The sequence below is a fragment of the Orcinus orca genome, chromosome 15 (genome assembly GCF_937001465.1).
Source record: "Orcinus orca chromosome 15, mOrcOrc1.1, whole genome shotgun sequence".
Classification (NCBI taxonomy): Eukaryota; Metazoa; Chordata; class Mammalia; order Artiodactyla; family Delphinidae; genus Orcinus; species Orcinus orca.
The window spans coordinates 50,909,738-50,930,371 of NC_064573.1; the positions used below are offsets into that span (position 1 = coordinate 50,909,738).

Below are 20,634 nucleotides of genomic sequence, written 5' to 3' on the forward strand. Positions count from 1 at the left end.
ACTTAACAAAATAAAGATATTAATTCTCCCTAAGTTAATTTAAATTTTTAATATTATCCTAATAAAAATACCAATGGGACATTTTTTTAACTGAACAATGGTTCTAAATTTTGTATGGAAAAATAAATAAACAAAAATAGTGATCAAACTCTTATTTTTAAAAAGATTAATAAGAAGGCGCTAGCCCTCTCAATGCATTGCAAAGTATGATAGTCAAAGCAATTTGATATCAAAGCTTGAATAAACAGATTATTGATACAGAAGAGAAAAATCCAGAAATAAACCCAAATATATATAAAAATTTATATTAAATATATATCCACATAAGAATTTATACAAGAATACATAGACATATGAGAATCTACATTTTTTTAATTCCCATTTTGAATTAGTGGGAGGTAAATAGATTATTCAGGAAATGACGCTGGGACCATCAGGTTGCCATTTGGAAAAACATAAGGTTGAATATATGTACACTCTACATATTACAAACAAACAAAAATTCCAGGTGAAAACAAAATGTAAACCTTGAAAGCAAAACCACAGAAGTCCTAGAAGAAAACATGGGATTTTTAAAAATAATCTTAACAGTGGAGAAGGTTTTTCCCAAATATTATACAAAATTCCAAAATCATAAAAGAAAAGATCGATAAACTGAATTACCTTTAAAAAAAGAAAAGATCATCATGATTTTTTAAAAACATAAACAAAGTCAAATGAAAAACCAGGAATAAATATCTTTAAAGTATATTTCAGACAAAGGGCTAATTTCCTTCATGCAAAGAACTTCTCAAATCAATGAGATAAATAACCCAATAGAAAACGGAAGTAAAAATATGAACAGAAATGGGCAAAGAGTTCACATAAAAGGAACTACACATGGCTCTTATCATAAGAAAAGATGTTCAATCTCAGTCACAATAAGATAAATGCAAAACAACTCTCAGAGATACAGAATTGACAAAAACCAGAATGTTGGATAACAGGCTCATTTGACTAAGGAAAAATAGGCACTCAAAATTGCCTGAGAGAGTGCAGATAGGAAAATCCTCTAAGAGCAATTTGACAATTTCTATCAAAATTTAAAAAGTAGAGATACCCCTTGACTCAATAATGCCACTTCTAGAAACTCATCTTATAGGTATATTTGTATATGAGTGAAATGACACAGATATGGGATAATAATTGCAGCATTGCTTGAATAGCAAAAGATTGGAAACAAATGTTCTTCAGTAGGGCGCTGATTAAATAATGAACTACTCAGATATACTAAGTGAAAAGAGCAAAATGCAAAGCAATGTGTACTGTACACTACCACATGTGTTTAAAAAATATTGAATATTACTTACATATGCTTGTATATGCATGGATAGTCAATGCGTATAATCAATACAAAAACTAAGAAGTTTTATCGGGGACAGGAACTGAGTAGCTAGGAAACAGGCATGAGAAGGGCAATTGTTTTTCACTGTACTTGCATTTATAACTTTTAAATTTTGTACTATTCAAGAAATTTCAATTAATGCAAAGGCCCACAAACTGCAGATTCTTCAGCCTTACACAGGATCTGCAGGATCAAATTCTCTGGGGAAGGAGCCAGGGGCTGCAATTCTAACAAGCACTGTGTGTGATTCTCATGCAGAGAAGTTTGAGAAGCCTCAACAGAGAGCATCATTGGTAATGCAACTGGTAATGCAACTTATCAAAATAATAATAGCAACAGTGATGTAAGCAGTAATGAACACGTATTTAAAAAGATAAAGCCTAAGACACCACTGCCAAAATCTTGCACAAGTTTTCCTGAAAAAAAATGCTCTGGCACAGCCTAGCATAGAAAGAGTTTACACCACGACGAAGTATTCCTTGTTCTCGCTGGTGTTTGGCTTCAACCACTGTTAATCATTTCACTAGCTTTTTATACTTTGCAAAATGCTTTACCCTAATCCTTTGAAATAGGTAAGAGCATAACAAGCCTGACTTGAAGTTACAGGAAAAAGAGATAAGTGAAATGTTCAAAAACAGCTCACCTCCAAATTCACTACTTTCCAGCTAACAACTATGAACCCAGCTTCCGTGTTCTAAAGAAACTTACGTCTAGAAGAAACGTATACATTTACTAGGTTTCTTCAATCTAGGCATGGCTTGTGTTACAAATCACAGTTGTGTATTTCTGAGATGCTAGGGGAGAGAGAAAGGGCATAGCCCCAAGTCTCAGACAGCTCTGGCCCCCTCTCTGTGTTCTTCAATTTATTCCCCTGTAAATCAAGGTGAAAAAACAATATGGTGGAGTGATTAAGAGCATGTGCTCTGGAGCTAGAATGCCTGGGCTCAAATCCCAGCTCTGCCACTGTGTAACCTTGAGCAAGTTACTTAATTTCTCTGTGCCTCCACAGACACATCTGTAAAATGGGGATGGTACCACCTCACTCACTTGGTATGGGGATTAGATAAATCAATACATGTGCAGCACTTTGTATAGAAACTGGCACATAGTAAGTGCTAGATAAATATTTGCTATTATTATTTCAGACCAGTCTTGGCGTACTAAAGGAAAAGAATTCACAAAAATAACGGTAAACCCAGGGAAGGGGTGGAGAGACAGGGAGGAAAACTCTGTAATGGCTAAAGAGAAGACACAGAAGGCAAACAACAATGAAAAGTTGGTTGTTTCCAAGAAATAAAAAACCAACTACAAGATATTGAAGCAATGGGCCAAGCAAAGCAAAGCTGTTTTTTCCTAGTTCTGTGGACTGCTCGGCAGCCAGACGTTTCCATTTTCCTGTCTGGGTCTGTATCGCTGTATAAGTTTTATGTCAGGAGCCCCAAACCAAGCAGGTTTGGCGTTGGGGGTGGCAGCACCTCTTACCAAGCCCCTGTGCTCATAAGTAGGACCAGGACTGTCACCCTTACTGTCCCCTAAGGCAACAGAAGGGCTTTGCCTCCACAGAAAAACCCGAGGTGGTGAAGGGACTGAAAGCGCTCAAAGGGAATCCCAAACCCACCAGCTTCCTTGGTCATGGACTCAGGGAGTCCAGAGCAGACCACAGACCCACCATCACTTCATTGCATACAATCTGCACTTGGGACTCTGGGCAGCAAATGCAGGTGGAAGGGACCCCTGAGACCACACTGCCTGATTTCTCCATTTTATGGTTGCTGTGGGGACGGAGGTGCAGAAAGAGGAAATGACCTGCCCCAAAGTTCAGTGATACCTAGATAATTATCTTACCACAGGGACCACTGATAACTGAAATAGAAGCCCTTCTACTAATTATGCATTATTTCATCTTTAATTGCCATATTTTAGCCATTCTTAAAATGTTCGTTCTTTAAAAACAAGAAAAAGCCCACTACGTAAAATAAGTATCTCGTGAAAATAGTGACTTCAACTGTGGAAACATCTCTTCCCTGTAACAGCTGCTGAGCAGGAAAAACGGTGAAGTAGCAGCTGTCCCCCTAGTTCTCCAGGGCAGATTTGGGAGATGCTATACAGTGCTTGGTAGTGTTGTCCACTCTGACCTGAATCTCAGAGCTGCACATCCATCAACCTAGTTTTCATTTCGAAGCTGTCTGGAACTACCAACCATAATTTATTTATCCGAAGTTCCTATGAACTTACTTAGGCTCTTAGCCTAATATCTTAACCAACCGAAAACACCGCATGATTCCTTTCCTCTGCAGGTTCTCACAGCCATCACTTTGTCCCTGACACACCCTTCCTCAGAGGCCACCGCAGAGAGGTCTGCTCAGAACCAACCCCAGCTAAAGAGTCAGCCACACAGAATCCATCCTGGGGTCTCAACTGGACAGAGCTGCAGGTACCAAATTTTTGCCCATGGACTGTGTTTTGAAAGATCTGGCCTAGCAAATTTATTTATTTATTTATTTTTAACATCTTTATTGGAGTATAATTGCTTTACAATGGTGTGTTAGTTTCTGCTTTATAACAAAGTGAATCAGTTATACATATACATATGTTCCCATATCTCTTCCCTCCTGCGTCTCCCTCCCTCCCACCCTCCCTATCCCACCCCTCTAGGTGGTCACAAACCACCTAGCTGATCTCCTTGTGCTATGCGGCTGCTTCCCACTAGCTATCTATTTTACGTTTGGTAGTGTATATATGTCCATGCCACTCTCTCACTTTGTCACAGCTTACCCTTCCCCCTCCCCATATCCTCAAGTCCATGCTCTAGTAAGTCTGTGTCTTTATTCTCGTCTTACCCTTAGGTTCTTCATGACCTTTTTTTTTTTCCTTAGATTCCATATATATGTGTTAGCATATGGTATTTGTTTTACTCTTTCTGACTTACTTCACTCTGTATGACAGACTCTAGGTCCATCCACCTCACTACAAATAACTCAATTTCATTTCTTTTTAGCAAATGTATTAATATTTGTTTCTCCTTTTAGATAATCAAACATATCTGACGGCCCATCAGAGCTTCCAAACAACAGAAGGTAACTCGTTTTGTCACCAAACTGACCTGCTATTTCAACCCAGAAACAAAACGCACTTTAATGAGCCTGAGCTGCCTTATTCTGAATAAATGTTTGATTCCCTGCTCTGCCCTCCCGCCCTCTCTCCACACACCTTCTCAGAGTCACAGGGATCCGAAGACCCCGTGGACAATGCCGGTATATATACTGAAGCCACCACACTGCCTCGAACTGAAAGCAGCCTGGGATCCGGCAGAGCCAAAGACTTGCTGTATTGCCCTCCCAGCAGCAAAATTTATCTACAATCTGAAATTACATCAAATTTCCAAGGACTGGCGAAAACATTTCCCATGAGCAAGAAGTTAATTTATTTGCAGGGGAAAATGAATGGTTCCTCTGCTTTCCTGACCCTCCCATAGGCACCGGGAAACAACACGAAGTGACCCTGAGGAGAGACCCCAGACAGAGCCCTCACTTATGTAAGATGACCTAAAATCAACCAGGGCTGACAGAGGACATAAATTCTGCAGCACACAGTAATGGGTCTGAGGAGTCTTGAAGCCAAGATCCAGACTGGACCTCTATTTAAATGTACTCCCTAGGGCTTGCCTGGTGGCGCAGTGGTTGAGAGTCCGCCTGCCGATGCAGGGAACGCGGGTTCATGCCCCAGTCCGGGAAGATCCCACGTGCCGCAGAGCGGCTGGGCCCGTGAGCCATGGCCACTGGGCCTGCGCGTCCGGAGCCTGTGCTCCACAACGGGAGAGGCCACAACAGTGAGAGGCCCACGTACCGCAAAAAAAAAAAAAAAAAAATGTACTCCCTAGTGAGAAATAACTTGTTTTTTTGTATGTTATACTTTGGGGGAGGAGTGCTGAAATTGTGTGTTTGGAAAAAATTATCAAACTTATGCCTTATACAATTACAGGTAAACAAGTTATTGAAAAGGCCCAGGTTAGTGGAGTTCATTGGGTTAGGACAGGCCACAAGAAGCCCTCTCCCCCTCTTTCTGCCCCTTGTCATTTATTTCACAAATTCCTTCCACTTTGTGTTCAAAAAAAAAAAAGAGGCACTTTAGAACCTAATGGCATCTTAGGATTAGAAGCAGCACTGTTTGCGACCATCCCCAGAAAAAAAAAAAAAAAGATCCTTTGGAAGACCCAATAAGAAAAATTCATTTTCCAATCAAAACATATTAACTCTAACATCTCCCAACCCACCAGAAAGCACTCAAAGTAATGAGAACCGTAAGAAGAGGAAGGGGGGGAAAAGAATGAGTCAGTCGGGGTAATTTCCTTCTGCTGTTGACCATCCCTGTTCTGTAAAACAATCTGCCAAACTCAGACTAATATCTCTGAAGCAACCACCTCTACCACCACCTGGGCTGGTGGGGATCCCTCATTTCATTCTCCCCAGCTTTGTTCAAAAGTGCAGGTAAGCCAAGGGACATCAGACTCTCACAGGCCATAAACTTCAGATACTCCACATGGAATAAGACATCCAAACACCCATGTGCTAAGAGCTCACGCCACCCTCCTTCAAAGTCAAGTCAACACTCAGTGCTGGCTATGTGCCAGGCACCATGCTAGGCACTTCACGTGGATTACCTCACTTAATCTCATGAGTTATATGCCTTATTTTACAGATGAGGAAAATGAGAGCTGGGTGACTTGCCCAAGGTCACAGAGAGCACAGACTTGAAACCTCGTGGTCTGACTCCAGACCCTGCTTTCTTAACCACTGTCCCAGCCCACCATAGGGTGTCAGGGTACAAGCAAGCTTCACCGACTTCCCCAGACACACACGCACACACACACACATCCCAGGCCTGAGTCTGGCTTCCAGCACCACCCCACCACAAAGGAAGACTTCCCTTCTCCTGATTCAGACTGGACGCCATAGACCGCTGTAATCAGTACATGAAAAATGAGCCACAGTTAGGGAGCCAAAATGAAATGCCATCATTTTGTGTTGTGAAACAGCCTCCCGATTTCCTGAAATCTGTGCAGCAACATAGAAAAAACAAAGGGGCTGTTCAAATCATTTTATATCTTTGGCTGAATGTAAAGACTTTAACTTCAGATGAGGTTTGAGATATCACAGCACTTTGTAAAAGGGAGGAACTAGAAAGGAAATCATTCTGTTTCTGGGCCACAGAGTATTTTTCATTCAGAGGAAAAGAAACTCTGGCCTTTTTAAATGTTTTTAAGGATTGATCCTAAACAGAATGCTTATAATCACAGAAATGTCTTATAATACTGGGTCCTTTTCACTTATAAAGTTGTCCCCAATGCAAGTTGAAAGTTGATAACTTGACTCCATGTGCCAACTTCAAATGAACCAAGGTATAAAACAGCTCCAAAAGGACAATTCATTGAAAAGAAGGCCGTAAGGCAATTTGCAAACATCACATGCACTTGCTTTATATGAATAGCTATAGCCACATACAGTATCAAAATGAAACTATAAGGGAAGGAATTCACTGTACAGAAGACAAAACAATACCCTTTTTATTTTTAAAACTCTGGTGAAATAGGTTTCCATATGACATCCCATTTTTTAAAAAATTAACGTAAACCAACCTGCCTGTGGGTTAGTCACGCTACAGAGACCTCATCATAGTGTGTACAGATGCCTAGAGTATTTACAAATGTTATCTGTTAGGTAGTAAAGTTTTGTTGCCATTTTTCCAGCACATATTCCACAGTAAAATAAAGGGGAGATATTGGTGTTCTTGTACAAAAATTCTTAACAAATGGATAAGGCAATTTACCTGAGAGAAGATTTGTTCTTGAAATATTTCTCTTTTCACAATTGGAAATATAGAAATGGGATGTAGTTGTAAAAGAAGCATAAGAATGTCTAAGTTTACATTTTTTCTTTTAAATTATTTAAGTACCATTAAGTTAAAATGTTTACATTCATTATAAAAAATGTTGTTAAATCTTATGCAAATGATTTAACACTGATTGCTGCAACGCAAATTGCACTTTTAAAAAAAATTATTGTATACATGGAAGAAAAATATCTTTTGTTTGCTACCCTGTTTACAAATTCAGACTGACTTCAGGTCAGTCACACAATATGAACTTTGAGTAACGTCAGTCACAGTGTATGTTACAGTTACGATGCAGTCCTGCAAACCGAGTGATATTTTTGACAGGAGACCTCAAGAACCGACTCAGCCTCCAGAGGCGTGTACCAAACGAATGGTCTTCTCCACGAACGCATGTGAAATCTGGGGGCGGAAAAGGTATGAAGAAATTCTGGAATAACCAAAACCGATCAGAAGACGCACAGGAATTGGGGCAATACACATAAAACTTTTGTTTAAAAATCTCTCTCAATATTCCTTAGCACGCAAGGCCCCGGTTCCTAGTCCAGGTTTCTGGAAGTGGCACACTGGACATCAAATCCCCTGGCCGACCCCGGAAGTGGCCGTGGCTGGGGAGGCTGTGGGCTGCTCTGGCCCTTCTCCCGAGCCGGTCCATCGTCTCCCTGGGTCTTCAAGACAGGGCCAGGGTGCTAAAGGCTGAGCAAGCCTCACGGGAGATACATCTCTTTCAAATAAAGGCACGGAAATCCTGTGTCAGAGGAAGATGTCCAGTCGGCATCCTCAGCCCAGTCCGGACTGCTTGCCAAGAAGATCACGAAGGCGGTCCCACGGGCCCCGGCTGTGTCCTCCTCCTGTTACCCGTGGCCGCTCAGGCCAGGGCCAGGGCACACCAGGAATCCTGTCTCACCGACGACGTGACTTCGGCCGGCGAGGCCAGGCTGACGCCGATGTACAGCCCATCTTGACCTGAGTACTTGAGCTCGCTGTTCTCGGGATTAGCGCTCTCCCCTGCTCCAGACATCACTGAGGCGGCGCCTGCCTGATGGAAGAGGGGGACGGAGAGGAGAGAGAGAAGGGGAGAGACAGTTACCAATAAATTGTCAGGCAGCTGGTCCCTGCTAGGTAAACATTCGGGGACAAGTGAGACGGTAGCACAGCTGGCAGAGCTGCTCCCTGGGCGGTATGGTGCCATTGACCTAACTCGGGCGATTTCTGCTCTTAGAAACAGCGTCCTATTCACGCCATTAACTCGTGGCAGGAACCACCAGGCAAGATGCGCAGCTGGACGCAGGTAGGAAAGGGGAACTGGAGGTGGCCTATTTGTAAAAAGTACCAAACACTCAGATCTCCGACAGTGAAACAAACCACACCACGTAGGTCAACAGGCCTTAAGGATGCCCACACAATCTAATCACTGCAAAAGAGAAAAGGCAGAGCATGGCGCGTACACACACGCGCGCGCACACACACACACACAGCGGAACCACGAGGCTTAGCAGTTCTATCAAAGTCTGAGAAGGAAAGATACACAGTTCAGCAAGACCTGATAAATGAAATTTTTGAGCCCTGACTTCATGGAAAATTAACCCATGCATACACAGGCTTTAATTCTTCCCTAAAGCACAGGCCATGTTTGAAGCAGACCATGTGATAAAGAAAATGCTAACATCCTATATCTGTCATGATCGTGGCAATCATTTCTTGAAGCAAAAGGTCACTTTTCTCTTGTTTCATTCCTTCCTTCCTTCCATCCAAATAAGAAAAGCCAAATAGCAAACATGATATAATTTAGTAAAATCAAACCAAAGTAACTAAAATCATGTTTAGACTATGGTTTGAGAAAACAGTTGCATTTGACTTTTTTTCTTTTAAATCCAGCCATAAGCACATACTTGTGAATCATGCTTTCTTTCCTTCTCAAAGCTCTGAAGCCCATTATTTCTTCTGAGCTTTCAGGGTTCCATTCCATAAACTACTGGATACTTGCTTTTTAACACAGGTAGAACATCTTGTACTTTTCAAAGCATTCCTTTTCTACATTCACAATCCCATTAAATCCTAAAACATCCATCTGTCTGGCCAAGTTGACGGTACATCCACTTCAGAGAAATACAGGGCACCAGACACTGAGCGAACTGAATGGAAGGGCCCCAGCCCCTCCGTGGCTCCACTCAGGAGCCTAGCAGTCAGCGTGGTCCTGCCCTCTCCCAGAAAAGATCTGGTTTTCTCTCTGACCCTCACAATAGCTGTATGGGACTGAGAGGTAGGATTTCGGGAAGTGTGACCATGGAACTTCCTGTCCACCCATCCCAATTCCCTCCCAGCTGGACAGACCCAAGTGTGGCCCCACCACAGGTAACGAATCCTTCCCTTTCCTAGCAAAAATGAATGTTTGTGCAAATCCAGCAACAGTGCCTACCCCTGCCCCCAAACTTCTTTCTAAATAATACAAACTTAAAGATGTAAACCAAGGGCTTTGGGTGCCTAAAAAAGCAAATTTCACAAACTCACTGAGATGTCTAAAATTTAAAATAGATTCTTGTGAAATAGATGAAATAATCCTGTCAAACAAACTAAAGCTATGGATTTAGTTACACGTACAAATACGGTGATTACTTTTAGCTCAGAACCTCGGCTATAAGCAAACTCAACATAGATCCAGATTTAACCCCCAAAGAAATACACAAAAGGATGCTATTCAATTACAAAAAGAGTCTTCATTTTAGAAAAGAGCTATCATACAACTAGTAGAAAGAGTGAGCTCCCTTATAAATGACTAATGTCATACCCAGCTTGGTATTATCTACCTATTCCCCAAAAAGGCACATTTGCATTTATCTGACTATATCTGACTTCACCACAGCAAGTGCTATCTTCTGAAATGGAGGGGGTGCCTGGACTGACCCAGGAAGCAGCCCACCTCAAATGGCCAGAAATGCTGAGACAGCAGAGGGGTCTGCCGTCACCACAAGTCGCAACAAGAAACATGAGCAGGGCACCTCGGCCCCGGGGCCAAGTCATTCCCAGGTTGTGTGGGGAACTAGGACACGCACGCACTCGAAAGTAAGACCACTCAACAGTTATCGTGAGTTTATGAGTGTCTGAGACAGGGAGGTAGAACAAGAGGTCAGAGAAGGAATCGCAGAGGGGAAAGGATGCCCGGGGACAGCCACAGGCAGCCTGCACGGTAGGACCAGCACGGACTTTCAAATTCTACCCTGGTTCAGCCACCCACCTCCTGAGCTTCCTCCTTGGGAAACTGGCCCTACCTCAAGCATGTTTGTGATGATTAAGTGAGCTAATGTGTGCAGGCACGTCAGAATGCCTTGCCACGTTAAATATTCCATGAAGGGAAGCTATTGCTGTGGGTGAAGAAAGGGTGCTCAAAATTGGAAGCATGCAGGATGTGGAGAGGTCTGTTCACAAGACAAGACAGCTGAAAGGGAAGGATATTAAGCAATGGGTCAGAAAGATTCTGTGGGAGAGAGAAACTAGAGGGTCTGACCTAGAACTTTCTGTGCCTCAGTTTCCTCACCTAGAAAATGGAAATAAAGAAGCACATATGTCAGAAGGTTGCTGCAAAAGAATTAAATTAGTGTATGTAAAGCCCTCGTGAAAGTGTCTGACAATAGTCAAGACTACACACGTATGTGCTATTGACACTATGAGAATTTTGTTACTGTAGTGAGGGAGTGTGGACCTCACTCAATCTCCCCAATGTCAGCCTTCACCAGGCAAGGTGCCACCATCACTGGGTGGGAGCAGCCCTACGAACTCAGCCAGAGCTAAGTGAAAACCACCACAGCCATGACCTTATTCTAATCATCACTGACGGCTCTGCGCAGAGAGAAAGCAAGGTGCTCCTGCAGCCCTTCAAAAGGCTCATCGGCCCTTTTTCAAATAAGCCGCATTAAAGAGACCTTAATACCCTGAACATTAGCCTTACACCTGAACAACAGTCCCGAAAGCTACTGTTGAAATACCTATTTACTGTCTTCTTTGTTCAGACAAAAATGTTAAGCTATATGGCAGGCAAACCCCAAATTACGTGAGTGATGAGCTCCTGAAAAAAATATCAGCTCATTGGAAATCAAAAGCAACATCTGAGCTTGTCAGAAAAAAATACAACAAGTACTTGTGCCCAAGGTTTGAGAACCTTATTTTTAAATGGGGATACACTATTTAAACATGGAATGCTGCGATGCACAGCGTTTTTTTCTATGTCAGTCATACCTCAGTAAAAAATAACTTGAAATTTCATGTCACAATACGTAATGAGACCATCATGATGAGATCAGATGGGATGGATAACGCCAGCCCCCTCATCCCTGGCTGGCGGGGTTATACCCTGGCGCACACCTTAGAAGGTAGTTAGCAAAGCCATCAAGAACTTTATACCCTACTTAGCTCTGTAATTTCACTTCTGGAAATGGATTACAAGGAAAAAATTCAAAGGGACGGAAAGGCTCCCCACAGGAAGACATCCATTGCAGGGTTACTTATAATAGTGGAAACCATGGAAATAATCTAATGTCTCATAATATAAGGATGGTTTGGGAATGAAGGGATATCTGCTTAATGAACTATTATGCAGGTATTAAAAATAATAAGATCATGTAACAAAATGGAAAAAATCCTGTAATGCAATGTTAAGTGAAAAACAGCAGGATAGAAATTCTAGGTCATAATTACAACTTACCCATGTGCATGCAAATGTATTTCAAGAGAACCCAGTGTGGGGTGGGAGACTGGGGACCACCTGGGAGGGTCCAACCAGTTAGCCATGTATACCTTCCTTCTGAATATTTTAATTGAGTGGCTTACTGCAGCCTAACTCTGGGGGAGAGGAACAGAAACATGAGGCACCAGTACTTGAGAGCCAGCCTGGACAGTCATAAAGCAGCATGAAAAACAGGGGGGAACCAGAGTGGAGGGAGGATCAGATGGGCCCCCATGCACCCCTGAGGTCACCTCTGAGCCACCTGGCATAGGCTGGAACCCAGCCAGCCATGCACGTGTGCAACACAGTTCCAGGTACGTGAAAACCCCAGACACAGTACACAGATGGGTGCAACAGTATAACCTGAGGTCTTGAAATGGGCATTCTAACAGCAGAAGAAGACTAGAATTAGCACAACTCTCCTTAAGAAACCTGGCTTGTCACATTGTCATCTTAAGTGCCTTCCCTTCACTGGGGATATTCACGAGCTACCTCTCAAGAATCAGTTCAATCTGGAGGGAAAAAAATCAGAGATAACTTATTAGGACCCTGGACCCAGTACACACACACACACACCCCAATATAAATGCCAATTGGTTAAGGTTTTCCCACGTCTACTTAAATCCCTGAAAGGATCAGATCGCAGACATCTCAACACGGCCAGAGCAGGCACGTCACTAACCCTAAACCAGCCTAATCCCCCGAAAGTTCCTGAACAACAGTAGAGGAGAGTGCGCCGGACGCCCAGAGCCGAGCCATCCTTCCTTCTTTGGGAGGCAGCTCGGCCGGGCGAGGTCCTGGCTCTTTCTCTGATCAAAGTGCAAGACGAGGGTGGAGCAGAAATCTGTTCTGTGTTATCACTCCCAGCTTATCGGCCTCCACCCTCCCACTGACGACTGAAAATCGGGGCACTTCCTGTTGAAAGAATGTGTTATCAGCCCCGACCCAGGCCGGGCTTAGCACTGCAAGCAGGCCCGGTCAGGTGGGGGACCCGCAGCCACTGGCCGGACGCCCCCCTCCTAAAGGAATAAATGACTTCAGGGACAAGTCGCGGCTGCAGACCTGGACGTGGAAAATCTCCACTGGCCCGTGAGGCAGCACAGTGATCTTTGGATCACCCAGATGGTTTTGTTGTGAAAATAAGCCTTCGCTCATTTTCGGACACGTATCTCGATGTCAAGGATTTCTGACTTGCTGAGCTCCTCTAGCCGATGCCCAGCAGTGTCTGGCTCACAGTGGGCTCACCAGCCATGAGCCTTGTCACGTCCCATTACAGGCAGGCCCAGAGACAGCCTCCCATAATACCCACGAGGCAGCTCTGGAGAGGTGACACGTCAGAGCAGAGGGAACCCTTAAAGGACACAGCCTTTCCAGAAGAATTACAGAGGTTCTCTGGCTTGTGAATTATAAACAGGAATTTCATTTTTGAGGAAGAAAACCAAAAAGGAGTCCGCTGGGGTGTGCTCTGTCTGCCTGCCATGCTATAATCTCTCCTAACGCTGCCTCACAATCTGGAGAAACAAACCTGGCACGCCCGGCAGGCTGGGGGGTGCGCGATCATTCCCAGAGCACAGGATTTTGAAGATGATCACACTGCCTCCTCAGTTTGGATTCGGCTGTCAGCTTCCACGGCCTCTGGTCTGTCCTTCCTACACATCTAAGCAAGTTGTGGTTACAGGTTTTCCTTGTGTGAGGGGAAGCCAGCCACCCCTCACTGCCAAAGCTTTCTTCTCTGCTTTCGTCACCTCTAGGTTAGACTCTGTGGTGTTTGATGGCATCCTTCCTCAAAAGAAAAATTAAAAACTCTGTCTAAGTTCCTAACAAAGGAGAAACACTTTCAGATAAACCTTAACTTCCACTCTAAAAACCAAGGTCATTTCAGTTTGGATGGAGGGAACAGGACCAGACACAAAAGTGCCCCAATAGTTGAGGAGGTAACGCTAGGAAGATACACAAACGCACACGGGTTCTGTCTCCACCAGGACACGTGAAAACCATCAATCACAACAAAAGCCTCTAAGTCTCCCACAAGGGCTCAAGAAAGCTCGAGAAGGGAGAGTCACGGTCACCTCAGCCGATGACCCAACTCAGTGTTTAGCAGAATCGTTTATTTTTTTGTAATTTAGCAAACAAATTCCTTACTGAGGAGAGCTCACTGGCTGTCCCCTTGACCCCTCGTGCCCCTTCTGGGCCTGAGCTGGCAGGGTTATATCCATAGCCAGGATGCTTCTCTTTGCAAGGAGGGAAAGAATTATTCTACACACACTCTACTCCGGACAAAGGAGCAAACTTTTATGCATCTGTACATACACACAGCAAGCATGTTGTGATAAAGAAAGGCATGGCCCCGAGTTTATAAGTACTCTGGGATTATCAGCAAAACACTGATGTACAAATAGAAATTGCAAGAAGAAGGGTTTGTCCCGCAACTTGAAGTCACTGGCCTACTAAAGAAAAAGTTTATCTTTGGAAATGAATCAACATGGACGGCTTTATTCTAGTCAAATTCAGTGGTGAAAGATCCAGAGGTGAGATATAAAACCTGATGGATTAGGATCTTATGAAAGACGGGCTTTTGAGGAGCTCAGATGAGCGTCTTCCTCTGGCCATATCTACTAGACAAAGCAGACCACGGTCCGAGCACCAAGCAGCATTCACAAGAAGGCATTATGAAAGTGCTAAGAATCGTAACGAGTGAAAAATTGTTGCTATCAGGGAGATAAAAGTATTTAAACATGGTTCCTTTGTGAACACAATAGCTTTACATCTCTAAATTCACCCCATGAAGAAAGGGAATGACATTTATGTCTAATGTCTTGGGATGGAAAAAATTCCATGCAAATAAAGCACATCGCTATTAACTTCCAAGGTCATATTTAAATAGTGCTATTCTTCTTGAGCTTCAAAGTGGTCTGCAGGCATCTCCCACTTACGCTAGACTACACTCCTAAGGACCAGATGGTAGGAATTACTCTTCCCCTTTAGGAGAAGGAGGAAAACCTTGGCAGTTTGCTATAGTCACACACAGAGCTGGAGCTAGCGCTTGGTTGCCTGACTGCTTCCTTCCAGCTGCTAATCCGTGAACCCCAGGATATTCTTCAGACCATATTCAGGCTTCATCATGAATGAAGCGACTAAACATAAGGAGAGCTTTAAATTAAAAGTATTTCACGTTTAATAGGATAAAAATATGATTCTGGAGCGTGTGCACCAGCTCTGGTGAAACCATGCCATGCTAACAACTACCAAAAGGGGCAGTACACCAAGTAAATTATCATTTAAATATCATCAGAGGGCTTCCCTGGTGGTGCAGTGGTTGAGAGTCCGCCTGCCGATGCCGGGGACACGGGTTCATGTCCCGGTCCGGGAAGATCCCACATGCCATGGACAGGCTGGGCCCGTGAGCCATGGACGCTGAACCTGCACGTCCGGAGCCTGTGCTCCGCAACGGGAGAGGCCACAACAGTGAGAGGCCCGCGTACCGCAAAAAATAAAAATAAATAAATAAATATCATCAGATAATGACTTGGAATTGTTCACTCAAAAGACTCCAACATGACGTTGAAATCAATACCTGTTATTTGTTCAAAGCTTTCTTAAAATCTGAGATCAATAAAATAATTTCTTTTTGCTCTGGCTCACAAACTCTTCTGAGTACTGGCCCTGATATGATAGGTAGCTGAACCACAAATGATCACATATGTCAACACCTATCTTTGGAGGTACTTTTTTTAATTATTAAAGTTTCAGAGAAAATTAACAAATAGGTCTAAACACAGAGTTAACAGATTGTATTTAATTCATATCCATTAGATCTTCATATTGCTAGTAACTCTTTTGGCAGACACCCATGAAATGCATAATAAATTACTTTTTGTTCCAGTAAAGGAATTCATTTTCTTCGAAGATTCATTTAGCAATAACATTTCAGAGTATCCTAAGCCAGCTTTCTTAAATTTGGCCGTGTTTTCCGTAACATTATTTCACGTTTTGTGACAATTTTTGTATATTCTTATAGAGGCAGGGGGGAAAAAAAACTACAAGGCATCTGTAATCCGCAAAGAAAAGTTGTGCTCTGAGATGACGTCTTCTAACTTGAGGCCATATGAAAAGGCAGCCCACACTTATTCTTTACCTAGTATTCTGGCTTTCAGATTGTGATATTGAGTCAGTTATTAAACAAACCACAGTCCTGTGATAAATTGGGTGGACATACATGTTATAAACTATTTAAAGAGCAATACAGTTTTACTGTTTCCTAATATACATACAGGGACATTGTCACATTAATGTAGTAAGTGTATTTCTAATCACCATCCTCCCCATGACACGCGCACGCGCACGCGCACACAAGAAAAAAAAAAAAAAGAGGGCAGTCTAGAAAAGGCCTTCAGATCAAAGTGAAAGTATGCAAACTCCACATGCTTTCACATTCCCTGCCAGGGTGACGTGTGACTTTCACGGCGAAGGCCAATGTGGTCAGACAGGAACGTGAGTGAATTATTAGAAGGGTCTGTGAAAGAAGAAAAGAAAGGGAGCCTGGCACGTAAGGAGCGTGAAGATAAAATGCCAACAAAATATTTATGTTCATGGCTAGCAGCAAGTGGCGAGTGGGATATTAATAACTGTGATGACTGCCAACTCCCTGGGAGAGGTGGGAGACATCGGCTCCAGCCCCGGCTGCAACGCGGGCTTGTCTTATGACCTTACGGAGTCACTCCGGATCCCGGTTTATAAATGAGGCAATAATAATACCTAAGTGCAACTCTCTCGCCGACCCTCGTGGGAGATTAATGCCTTTTTAACTCTTTTTATTCATTTAGAAAAAAGTATCTTGGACTATAAACTCTGGGGGGAAAATGGACACTTGCCTCTTAAGAAATGCTTTTTTAATGATTTTGTAAAAATTAAATTGAAGGCAATTTGGACATTCTAGAAGTTCCAACTCACTTGGCACTCACTGTGTATGGGTTTAAATCACACCATCAGGATTTTAATACCACGATCTTAAAGTATTTCATATTTTAAGGGAGACTTTTTACCATCACATGCACGTCAACAACAGTAAATTTTACTACTTATTGTTTTTCCTATTACCCAACTAACAAAGTCTTAGAATTATAATACATTTTATTGATAAGTATAATGTTTCGCAAGAAAATGTATACAATGTGCCTTGTGTATTTGGTCATGAGAAAATCACTTCTCTAGTGCTATTTTCCTAGCTGTACTTGATGCTGAAGTTATAACCAAAATTAGTCAGCTTTCTTTAAGAACATGTTATTTCTTCTCTCTAAAGGCTTCAGCCTATCGCATATTAATCCAGCATGCCATAGGAGTAAGAACACTGACTCTGCCTCGGCCAGACCTGCATCCAGACCCAAGCCCTGCCTCTTAACCTGATACATAACCTTGGGGCTATTACCGGGTCTCACTCCCCCACATGGAAAATGTAAATAAAAACACTTCATTTGTACAGTGATAATTGGGAATAAAAGAGAAAGGGTACATAAAACATCTGGCACTTAAAAGGTACTTGACAGAAGCTAGTTTCCTGCCTTCCTACATCCACAATCTTATGAGAAAGTACAAGAGAGGAAACTCCCCCAAAGCAACCGTACAGTAATTAATCCACTAAGGCCTGGCTCTCAAGTACCCTAAAGGCAAGTGTGGAACATTCAAGGTAAGAGTTAAGCAGGGGGACTTCCCTGGTAGCGCAGTGGTTAGGAATCCGCCTGCCAATGCAGGGGACACAGGTTTGAGCCCTGGTCCAGGAAGATCTCACAGGCCGTGGAGCAACTGGGCCCCGTGCGCCACAACTACTGATCCTGCGCTCTAGAGCCCGTGAGCCACAACTTCTGAGCCCACATGCCCCAACTACTGAAGCCCATGCACCTAGAGCCCGTGCTCCACGAGAGAAGCCCGCGCACCGCAACGAAGAGTAGCCCCCACTCGCCGCAACTAGAGAAAAGCTGCATTCAGCAACGAAGACCCAATACAGCCAAAAATAAATAAATAAGTAAATAAATAAATGTATTTAAAAAAAAAAAAAAAGAGTTAAGCAAGAACTTTGGTCCCCACTCCAGCAGCCTCTTGTATCTTCTCTTCTTCACACTCAAGTTACCCTGCGTGAAAGCAACTCATACTGTATGCAGGTCCTTCATGAACGTTCATTTCAAGTATTTAACTACTACAGAAATAGTTAATAACAATAGAAGCTATTATTTTGTGACCAATCATAGTGCCAAGTAAATCCAAAGTGATTCAGCTACTCAAAGAAAAAGACAGTGGAATATAAACTTGCTAATAAAGAAATAAGCTACGTGACTCAAGCAATGTTTTCCAATTTTCATCACAGTATGCAAATATTAACATATAAAATAAAATCTATAAAAAGAATATAAAATATTAACCTGCCAAGTACCTAACCTTTCTTCAGAAGGCCTTATAAAGACATCCAGATATCCCAACAAATGTCAGTCCCTAAATCACTGCCCCTCAGCTACGGAGCACTTAAGCACTTAACTCTTTCAAACCACTTCTAGCATGAGATTTAGCACCATGCAGCTCAGAGGTATTACTTCTGACAAGGTCATCGAATAAAGCTATTACCTAGGACTGACTGCAGTAGGGAAATGGGTCCCGCTACGCATAGTGCATCCCAGAAGGATAAATGAGGCAGGAAGGAAGATACCTATTCAACACTGAGAAACTGACCAAACATGGGCAAGGCCCATCCAAAGGCAGAGAACCAGCCAGAGAGGAATCTGAGATGTGGTCCTTGTCTGAGTATAAGGATGCCTGCCTCTCTCTCTGTGGAAGCTGTCACCAACAACAAACCACAAAGTGAGGAAATGAATTACACTTAGACACACCACCCTTAACACATCTCCATTTGGAAGGGTCACCTGGCAGCTACCCTGAAACCATCTTGCCCCAAGTAGTCCCTCAGGTCAGGACATGTCACCACCTCCAAGGAGGTAGTTTTCCTTATTAACTGTGAAAGGAAAAGCTGCTTGTAAAATGTACAAACAGGCATGCTAACATTTGTTTGCATCAATTATCAAAATGCGCCCAGTTAAGGATGTTTTAATTGTTGGAGTATAACAACACATTTTTGGACAGAAACACCACAGTGGGTGTTAGAGAAAGTCCATCATTTAGAAATGAACATAGTGTGGACCCTACTTAAGGCTGACTTAAAATTGACTTGAAACAGTTTTAAATATCTGCCTTCCACCTAATTTATCCACCTCAGCTCCTGCCTTTGGCTTTTTCTAACCTACACTCCAGCCACACTGAATTCCTAAAACTATGTCCCTGAAGCATCATACTTACCATGTTCTTCTCCCTGGAAACCTCTATCCCGATTTTTCCCCCACAAAAATCCTACACAACTCATTCAAATTTCCTCTCCTCTGAGAAGCCATTTCCCACCCTGCGGTCAGAATTCACAGCTCCCTACTTTCGACTCCCAACTTTGTTGCTCATTTAAAACACTTTCAAATCTGACCAGCAGGAAGATCTGTCTATACACACGTGTCCCCACCACGACCACCACGTTACCAACAATCTGATATCCAGGACCTTGTTTTACTACACTGAAAACAGGGCAGCCCATAGCACAATGCTTCTTAAATGGAACAATGACCGTAAGGCAAGGGCTGGTCAGATAGAGTTCATCTCCATTTATTTCCACATTATATGTTTAACGATGACTTCAACATTATATTTGCAGTTTTAATATAAACTTAAGTAGACTTTAATTTTTGTTAAATAATTATCTACAGAACTACTTGTAGGCAGACAAAATATATTCAGTGATTTTTTTATCCTCAGCCATTGTCTTATTACTCACTTTATCAAATTAATCTTTCCTGTCCCAAAGAAAATTAAGAGATAACTTTATAAATTGGGGGATGAGTTATAAAGTTTTTGTATATTATAGTTACATACATATATACAATATACATATGCATTTTATATATGTGTGTGTATATGTAAAGTATCCTCCAGTTTTACAAATTTTTAGTTACAAGTCCTAAGAGGGATAGAATATATAGAGACTACTTATTAAATCTTATTTGGGAATTGCTGAAATAGAATGTTACCATATTTGCCTCCTAATAACAACAAACGTAAAACATAACTCAGTCAGTAAATGGAATTCAATGAAAAATTTAAATATTCTTACAATCCACAGAGACTCTAAATGCCAAAGAAAATCTGATGTCTGTTTAGGTCACTAAATAAACATTTTTCCGTAAATCTAGAAGATTTAGATAAAGAAGATTTCAGACTGAATGAAAAAAAAACATTTGGAGGAAATTTATCTTTAAGTTCAAAACTCACAAAATTAATCAACTGCATCAAAAATTAAGTTCAACACATTTCTTAAGAAACACAAAGAATTCCATATAAGAAACTGATTACAAAATTCTGATAGGACTTCCCTGGTGGGTCCAGTGGTTAGGACTCTGCACTCTGAACGCAGGGGATCACGGGTTCGACCCCTGGTCGGGGAAGATCCCACATGCCACATGGCAAGGCCCCCGAAAAATAAATAATTAAAAAAATTTTTTAAATACAGAGAAAATAAGGAAAAGAAAAATGAAAAATAATAAGGTCTAATGAATAGTAA

General features: G+C 42.3%; 2 protein-coding genes across 2 annotated transcripts in view; one reads left to right on the forward strand and one right to left on the reverse strand.

Annotated features, from left to right (window-relative positions):
- Positions 1-20,634, forward strand: part of ESCO1 (establishment of sister chromatid cohesion N-acetyltransferase 1) — a 1,212,023-nt gene that overhangs the window by 675,064 nt on the left and 516,325 nt on the right. The gene's annotated exons all lie outside the window — the stretch shown is intronic.
- GATA6 (GATA binding protein 6) overlaps positions 6,472-20,634 on the reverse strand; it is a 29,574-nt gene continuing 15,411 nt past the window's right edge. Inside the window, exon 6 of the mRNA XM_004273760.3 lies at positions 6,472-8,312. Within this exon, the coding sequence (XP_004273808.1) occupies positions 8,142-8,312 (171 nt within the window). The 3' untranslated portion in view covers positions 6,472-8,141. The remainder of the gene's footprint in view (positions 8,313-20,634) is intronic.